This window comes from Galeopterus variegatus, unplaced genomic scaffold (genome assembly GCF_000696425.1).
Source record: "Galeopterus variegatus unplaced genomic scaffold, G_variegatus-3.0.2 Scaffold1162, whole genome shotgun sequence".
Taxonomy (NCBI): Eukaryota; Metazoa; Chordata; class Mammalia; order Dermoptera; family Cynocephalidae; genus Galeopterus; species Galeopterus variegatus.
In genome coordinates this window covers 96,863-105,415 of record NW_007727273.1, presented here as the reverse complement: position 1 = coordinate 105,415, position 8,553 = coordinate 96,863, and the positions used below count along the sequence as shown (strand labels likewise).

General features: G+C 42.7%; 1 protein-coding gene across 1 annotated transcript in view; it reads right to left on the bottom strand.

Moving 5' to 3' along the window:
- Positions 1–8,553, bottom strand: part of KMO (kynurenine 3-monooxygenase (kynurenine 3-hydroxylase)) — a 46,465-nt gene that overhangs the window by 25,951 nt on the left and 11,961 nt on the right. Inside the window, exons 2-4 of the mRNA XM_008575255.1 lie at positions 4,591–4,660; positions 3,835–3,932; positions 2,355–2,444 (exon numbers count right to left, since the gene is read on the bottom strand). Coding sequence (XP_008573477.1) covers positions 2,355–2,444; positions 3,835–3,932; positions 4,591–4,660 — 258 coding nt within the window. The remainder of the gene's footprint in view (positions 1–2,354; positions 2,445–3,834; positions 3,933–4,590; positions 4,661–8,553) is intronic.

Genomic DNA, 8,553 nt, shown 5'->3' with positions numbered 1-8,553 from the left:
AACTCCCACCAGCACTTTCACCCCCTTGGGGAATTACTGTGCTCTGTCTCTCTCTCTCACACGCACAGACACACGCAGACACACGCACAGTGACAGGTCTGTATGTGGGATCCGAACCCTCGGCGGGAGCGCCGCCACGCTTCCCAAGCGGTGCACTTATCCAGTGCGCCACCGGGCCGGCCCACGGATCCCCATTTGATTGGGGCAACCTGATTTAAGGTTTAAACAAAATGCCCATCTCAGGTCTCACTCTCTCCGTGAAGTCTTCTCTGAAAACTAAAACTTTTCTCCCTCTCTAAACCACGGTAGTATTTCTAGTCTGAACCACTCAGCTGAGCTCTTGTGCCATCATCAGCTGAGGCTTTCTGCAATGAATTTGGTTACTGTCAGTCTTTCCGTATGTGACCTGCTGGAGGACAGTTACTGTTTTCTGGAGTGATACATTTAGTATGCAAAACTTACATTTGATTTGCATGTGTAAATCTTACTTGCCTATTAAGGAGAGGCCATTCTTTCATCTTTACTGTAGCACCTAGCTCGGACAGTTACTGTTTTCTGGAGTGATACATTTAGTATGCAAAACTTACATTTGATTTGCATGTATAAATCTTACTTGCCTATTAAGGAGAGGCCATTCTTTCATCTTTACTGTAGCACCTAGCTCAATTTGCGGCCAATTAAACAGGATATGTTAATGATCTGAACATGTTTATCTCCCTAAGGCTGGCTCATTTCTGTCCCTCCTTCCCCTTGCCAGGCTCATGCATTAAGACTCTGTACCTATGCTTTTATAATGCCAAAATCAGCAGGTTACTATTTTCAAAAAGCCATTAAAAAGAAAATTTTGATCCTGCCCCCACTTCAAAGCCCTTAGTTGTTGGAATTACCTTTCAGCCACGTTGATCATCACAAGATCCACAAAGACCTTGTTCCCATGAACACATGTGCTTTACCTCTTGTTACCCTAAGTGTGGTCCAGGACACAGCAGCAGGGATCCCCTTGGGAGCTTGTTAGAAATGCCTCCGCCTCCACCTGGTCCTACTATATCAGACTCTGCATTTTAACAAGATGCCAGGCAAGGTTGAGAAGCGCTGATCTACCTGCAAAGGGAGCCTGAGAGGCTCTGAAGAATATCAACCTCACTCAGGCCCTGTGCTTAATAAAATACGGTGTTGCTGGATAACAGTAAAGTTGGAGTTCTTCTATTGTGAATGGATGTTTGGTGCATTCATTCTCTCTCAAGGAAACAAACTCAGAAGTTGTCATTAGACAAAAATACATATTTTTGCCAGTTGTGCATGTTATTACGTGAAACATAAGGAAAACCCAAAACAGGATAATGATTTTCCTTTTGTAAACTCTACATCACCATTTGGCCTGCTGTTCTAGAAATTATGCAGCACTGAAAGTACTTCTGGATCATTCTATAAATTCTATGATAAGCAAACTTGGGGCAAGAGGGTAAGCTAGGGGAAGGTAACAACATCATAGAACCCTCTAGAGTCGTTCTTGCAAATTACCCTTGACATGATCATCTTCTCTATTTAATGGAAAAGGGGATGGGAGGAAAAGGGCATCCCAGGCAGTCAGGCAGCAGGAGCAAAGCAGCAAGAAACAGCCTGAAAGGTAAATGCTGGACATGGACCTATTCCTCCTCGCCGTGCACACCAGAGTTCGCCCTCCCCGCTGAGAAAATACTCCTGGCCAACGTAGTTACCCAAGGAAAGGCACACATCCTTTAAGACAAACAAAAGACTGGAGGAAGCAGGAACCCTGAGTAAGTGAATCAGCATGTAAATGAGTTAGCACACTGATGTTAAAGTACTCTGGTGCCAGGAGGGTAGTGAGTAGGTTAACTTACGTACTCAGCCAGATCTCCCGTGCTCTGAGTTGGGTGAGGGTCTACAGGTAAGCATGCAAGTGATTTACACCTCCACTTTGATCTGTTCACTATGCAACTGTTGTACCTACCCCTGGCAGTGAGGATTTCCAGCTGATCAGCTGCTGTCAGCACCTCCTGTAAGTCTAATAAACTGATGTCTCCACCTATTGGCCTGGGTGAGTTCTTTGGAATAGGCAAACACTACTGAGTGCCCTTTCAGATTTGGGGCTCCCGCAATACACAGCCTAACAAGAACAATAATAACTAACAGTTTTTGAATGTATATTACAGGCAGAGCTCTGTTTTGAACATCTCCTATGAATTAACTTGCTAACTAGCATATATGTTCATAGGGTCTAGACCAAGGCAAGTGATGTCAAAGACAGGGCTAGGGAGGAAGGCAAGTGGCAAGTTGCAAACATTAGCTTTAGTTACAATCAATGCACACGGTTATCTCCAGGGTAAACCTACCTGAGACTTCGTCCCATAGGGAATTGTGGACTTTTTTCCTGAAAGCGAATGAATCATTCTTGCTCTCATGGGAATACCTTGAGATACAATCTGAAATAAAACCAGAAATATTGATTTCAATGACTATAACATGGCATTATGCAAATAAGATAGATATTGACTTTTAAATGTGATTTTCGGGGCCGGCCTGTGGCTCACTCGGGAGAGTGCGGTGCTGATAACACCAAGGCCCCGGGTTCGGATCCCATATAGGGATGGCCGGTTCGCTCACTGGGTGAGCGTGGTACTGACAACGCCAAGTCAAGGGTTAAGATCCCCTTACCGGTCATCTTTAAAAAAATAAAAATAAATGTGATTTTCAAATATTTTTTTAAATTAATTTTAAAATCGTAGAGGACTGCGGAAACCCAGTACGCTAGAAACTCATTCAATGAACACTGTATTCCCAAAAATTTTAGTTTATTTTTTTAACCTCAGATCTTAAGACAAAGTTTATCTGATCTGACTCACATATCAGAGATTGAGGAAAGTGGTTCATTGTTAGAGAGGTTAGGTGACATTTTCATGATGACAAAAAGGGACCTCATGAGAAGGAAAACCCAGGGCTCCTAAAACCTAGTGCAGAGCGTTTCCTTACACATGGCTACTGCGGTCTGGAAGAACATTGTGGGAGTGCAAATAGCACTCTTATTTACTTATATTATCAGTGCCAAGACACATTGGCATTGAAAGCAGTAGGAAGTAGAAAGGAAAATATATCCCTTCTGTTTACATTTCCAAGCTGCATGACAGACAGTGACACGTTCTACAGTGTTAAGCCCATAAGAGGAAAATCTACCACAGGCCCACAATCTCTTATCCAAATCTGCAGGGCTGGCTGGTTTCAGAATTCAGAGTTGTTCAAATTTTAGACAGGTAGTGTAGTGCATATAGGCTGGGTATCACATAGCATCCACTAGGTCTGGCACCACCCTGAAATCAAATACAATATTTTTGGAGCAAAACATCTTCACACTAAATGGGATTTTAAAAAGACCCTGAAGTCTCATATCAGATCATGTTTTGCTGCCAAATGAGTGATAAAAATCTTTCTATTTTCAGAGCTTTTTTGGAGTACAGAAAATGGACTTGTGTCATCAAAAGCATGGAGTTTGTCTGCCTCCTCTCATCCTCGATGACATCTCAACTCCCACTTTCTGTAGGGAGAGACCCGCCATCCCGTCGAGAACCCAGCGTCACAAGCGATCATGGGGGGGCTTCAAGGTCCCCCTGTCATGCTATGGTCCCCCTGCCATGCCTCAACTGTCAGATGTTCAACCTCTTGTCAAATTCAGAATTTTGAAAATCCTTGTAGAACGAGTTTTCATGCAGAGGTTTTTGGCATTCAATGGTACTTGGAACCAGGGTGAAATCAAAACCATGCAACTGTTGGAAACCATCAGGTATGATCTTCTATAAAGAAAATGCATTAACGAGGTACCTGATCTTCCAGGCCAATGGCTTTCAAGGCTTGTCGTCCTCTATAAGAAAGGGCCAAGTTAATGCTTCTTCCACGCGCAAATTTAGCCACTCGAATATCTGAGACATGGAAAGCAGGGAAGGGACTCTGTTACACACATCCACATACCCTCATACAGGATGCACGCAACTGCTCCTGAACTATCAGTGCATTCACAGCCAAATTAAAAGAAGTTGTTAACTTGTCCTGCAAAAACGCTAGTAGTAGCAAATTTGTATTAAATTAAATGTAGGGGCCGGCCCGGTGGCGCACCGCGCTAGTGCGCCGCTTGGGAAGCGCGGCAGCGCTCCCACCGAGGGTTCGGATCCCACATACAGACCGGTTCCCGCTCACTAGCTGAGCGAGGCGCGGGGGCAACATCGAGGGTTGCGATCCGTTGCCGGACACGGAAAAAGAAAAAAAATTAATTAATTAATTAATTAAATGTAGTTAGCTGAGGTTTTAAAAAAATTAACAGTTCTGGGCTGAGCCCGTGGTGCACTCGGGAGAGTGTGGCGCTGGGAGTGCAGCGATGCTCCCGCCGCGGGTTCGGATCCTATATAGGGATGACTGGTGCGCTCACTGGCTGAGTGCGGTGTGGGCGACACCACACCAAGGGTTGCGATCCCCTTACCGGTCACGAAAAAGACAAAAAAAAAAAAGAAAAGAAAAGAAAATCTGAAAAAGAAGAAATCAAAAAATGAGAACCACATCTCACAATATTTGCTAGTGACTTACCTTCCCTAGCTTCGTAGACATCAACTTGGAAATTCCTCTGTGCAAGGAAGCACGCACTTAATGATCCAACCTAGGAATCAAAACAATTTTTTTTTTCGTATCTTTATCTGATTCCACAAATATAGGGAATTCTTAGTGGCAAAATGAAACATCATGTGTGGCTCTACTTTCCTGGCCTCGTTTATCACACTGACTTACTCAAACACCGGTGGGAGGTATGAGTTGCAAAAATAGTAAGATAAATTCAAGATTAAGTGGTATAATTTCAGAGGTAGATTTTTTTTTTACTGTTTTGCTGTTTATTGTGAGATATAACTTTCATACAGAAAGAATATAAAATATGTTCAGTTTACAGAATAATTAGAAAGCCAACTTTTCTAGAAAGCAAATAAGAAAAATTTCAGCTTTTGTTTTGTTAATGCTAATAAATACAGCTTTTGTTTCATAAATGCTAATGTATTAAACTTGTCATACATTAAAGCAAATAACATATTTTTATTTGAACTGTATATACGAATTGGATGTTATAACTAGTTGATTTTTTCATTGTGGTAGAGGTATTTTCACTGAACAAGGTCAATTGGTTACCTCAGTATTACAGCCTAGATAGTACAAGGTATTTTTCTCTCCAGAGAAAAAATAAAGCAAATTTTATAAACTTACAACCCTTTTAATCACTACTCCGGTCAAAAAGTAGAACATTTCTAATTCCTCACAACTCCACCCACCTTCTTCCTAATTACAATCCTTTCCCTCTTACCTAGAGGTAATCATTATTCTGACTTTTGTTATATAACCCATCCCTGCTTCTTTGCAGATTTTAGGTATGTATATACCCCCAAGTAATATAATTTGGCTCATTTTTGAAGCCTATAATTAGAATCACACTCTGTGTAATTTTTTGCATCCTACTTCTTTTTTTTTTTTTTTTCTTTTTTTTTTTTTTTGTGTCCAGCAACGGATCGCAACCCTCAGTGTTGCTCCCGTACCGGACCGGGACCGGCAACGGGATCGCAACCCTCGGTGCTGCGCCCACACCTCGCTCAGCCAGTGAGCGGGAACCGGTCTGTATGTGGGATCCGAACCCTCGGCAGGAGCGCCGCCGCGCTTCCCAAGCGGCGCACTGTAGCAGTGCGCCACCGGGCCGGCCCCTGCATCCTACTTCTTTAACACAACTTAGTGCTTATAACATTCATTCATATGATTACACATTAATTTCAGGTCACCCATTTTCATTACCATATGATTCTTCATTGCATAAAATATCACAGATTACCCATTCTACTATCAAAGAACATTTGAGTTGTTTCTGGTCTAGAATATGATTAATAATGCTTCAAAGAACATTTTTGTACATGTGTTCTGGTATGTATATATGCAATGATTTTTCTCTGGGATTTTATGCACGTGAGTGGAATCTCTGATCAAAGAAAGGTCTTCGTACTTTCATTTTTATTATGCCAAACTGTTTCAGACTTTTGTACTAACATGTTTCCTCATCAGCGGCTTCTGAAAGTTCATCTTTGCTAGCATTTAGTGTTTTCAAACATTTAAATATTTGGGAGGGGCAGGTAAAGTTGGTAAGAGTGGGAGTTTAATTTGCATATACTTAATTGCTAAAGAGGTTGAGGACTTTTTCATATATCGATTAGGTACTTGGATCTCCTCTTGCAAATTACCTGTTTAAATTTTTTGCCCATTTGCTATTGGGTTGTCTGCCTTTTTTCTATTGATGTTTTGAGTTACTCGTCGATTCTGGATACAAGGTCTTTGTCATTTTTTTTTTTTTTCTCTTTTTCCGTGTCCGGCAACGGATCGCAACCCTCAGTGTCGCCCCCGTACCGGACCGGGACCGGCAACGGGATCGCAGCCCTCGGTGCTGCTCCCGCGCCTCGCTCAGCCAGTGAGCGGGAACCGGTCTGTATGTGGGATCCGAACCCTCGGTGGGAGCACTGCCACACTTCCCAAGCGGTGCACTGTAGCAGTGCGCCACCGGGCCGGCCCGGTCTTTGTCATTTTTAAATGTTGCAAATATCTTCTTCCATTCTATGCTTTGCTTTCTAAATGCTATTGAATATTTTGAGGATGAGAAGCCTTTATTTTAATGTAGCCATATTTATCAATCTTTTATTTTATTGTTAATGCATTTGGTATTTTGTTTAAGAAATCTTTCTCTATTCTGAGATCACGAAGAATTATTTTGGCTATTGAAGGATTTTTTTCGTCAATCTTAATTTGTCTTCTATATCCATGGCAATGCAAAGTTTATATCTCCTATCCAGATCTCTTTTTAAAGCTCATGCAAACAAATGTTTAATTGATGTAGCTTCTTATATGTCTCAAAGCGCCTCCAAATGAACAGATCCAAGGTGAAACTTGTGGTCCTTACCTCCCGTCTGGTCAATTCTCTCCACATATTCCCCATGTCAGTGAATAATACACCACCCAGCTGGTTGCTCAAACTAGGAGTTTAGCAATTCTCTCTCACTTATACCCCACATCCAATCCATTCCAAGTTCTTCCAGTTCTACCTTATAATGTTTTTCCATCTACCCATCTCTTCATTTTAAGCATTCTGCTCCTAGTTATCATAATCAGTATACCTGACTATTGTCAAGTTTTCTGCCTGTTCTACCAGTTTTTCTGCTGGGCTCTTGCCGATTTATCCTGCACAGCAGCCACTTGGGGTAATGGCATAACAAGTCATTTGAACTAACACAACGACTGACAGAAGAAGGAAACCCAGAGAGGTGAACCTAGAATTTGGAACCACTCTTAGGGGCATCTACTGAATGCAGGAGAGAATGAAAACTTCAGCAGAATGTCAGACATGTCCATGAAGCCAGAAAAACAAAATTTGGAGTTAGAGACCCCATCCCACCCCCAGCCTCCCAATCAGCAGGGCAGGTTCTGATAGACCCCTCAGGCTTTGGGTCAGGACCCTAAGTAGGTACATCCCAGGAGTAGGGCAAACTAGAAAGAAACCAATGGTCAAAAGGACCAGAGCCTTTCTGGGAATCATCTCTAGTCCTGATCGGATTACATTCATCTGGGATTGCTGGTGACCATCAGACACAGCTACCTGACAAGTAAACATAAATCCTCTCTGGAAAAAAATGACATCATCATAGACCTCAAATTTATTTCTTTAACAAGCAACATATTTCATGTTTGGAACACACCAAAATACTAAATACAAATGAATTTGCTTTACCCTGACTACATATTATCTTTTAAATCTGATGTACTAAACACGATGCACTGGTGCTCATTATTTCCACAGGTAATTATAACAGCACATCATCTTGACTGTACCGATTTTAACATTCTGGGCATTTTCATAGCTATTATTTAATTTACCTTTTTTTTTTTGTCTTTTTGTCTTTTTTCCGTGTCCGGCAACGGATTGCAACCCTCAGTGTTGCCCCCGTACCGGACCGGGGACCGGCAACGGGATCGCAAGCCTCGGCGTTGCTCCCGTGCCTCGCTCAGCCAGTGAGCGGGAGCCGGTCTGTACGTGGGATCCGAACCCTAGGACGGGAGCGCTGCCGCGCTTCCCAAGCGGCGCACTATCCAGTGCGCCACCGGGCCGGCCCTCCCCCATACTTTTTAACATACAGATCTGATCATGTCACCCTTCTGCCCCAGCCTTGCTAGCCTTCTTTCGGCCAGGTGTACTCACCAAGCTTTCCCCCACCAAGTGATTTAGCAAGTATTATTTCTGTGCTCAAAAATGTTCTTCCGTTCCCTCTTGACACGGTAAACTCCCACTTCAAGGAAGACTTCCCCAGCCACCCCACCTTCAATTCCCTCTTATGAGTTCTGACGGTACTATGAACTCTTCCTTTGGGAAGTGTTATGAGTTCAATTGTGTCCCTCTAACTTCATGTGTTCAAGTCCTAACCCCCAGGAGCTTGGAGTGACCATATTTAGAGCTAGGGTTTTTACAGAGGTAATCAAGTG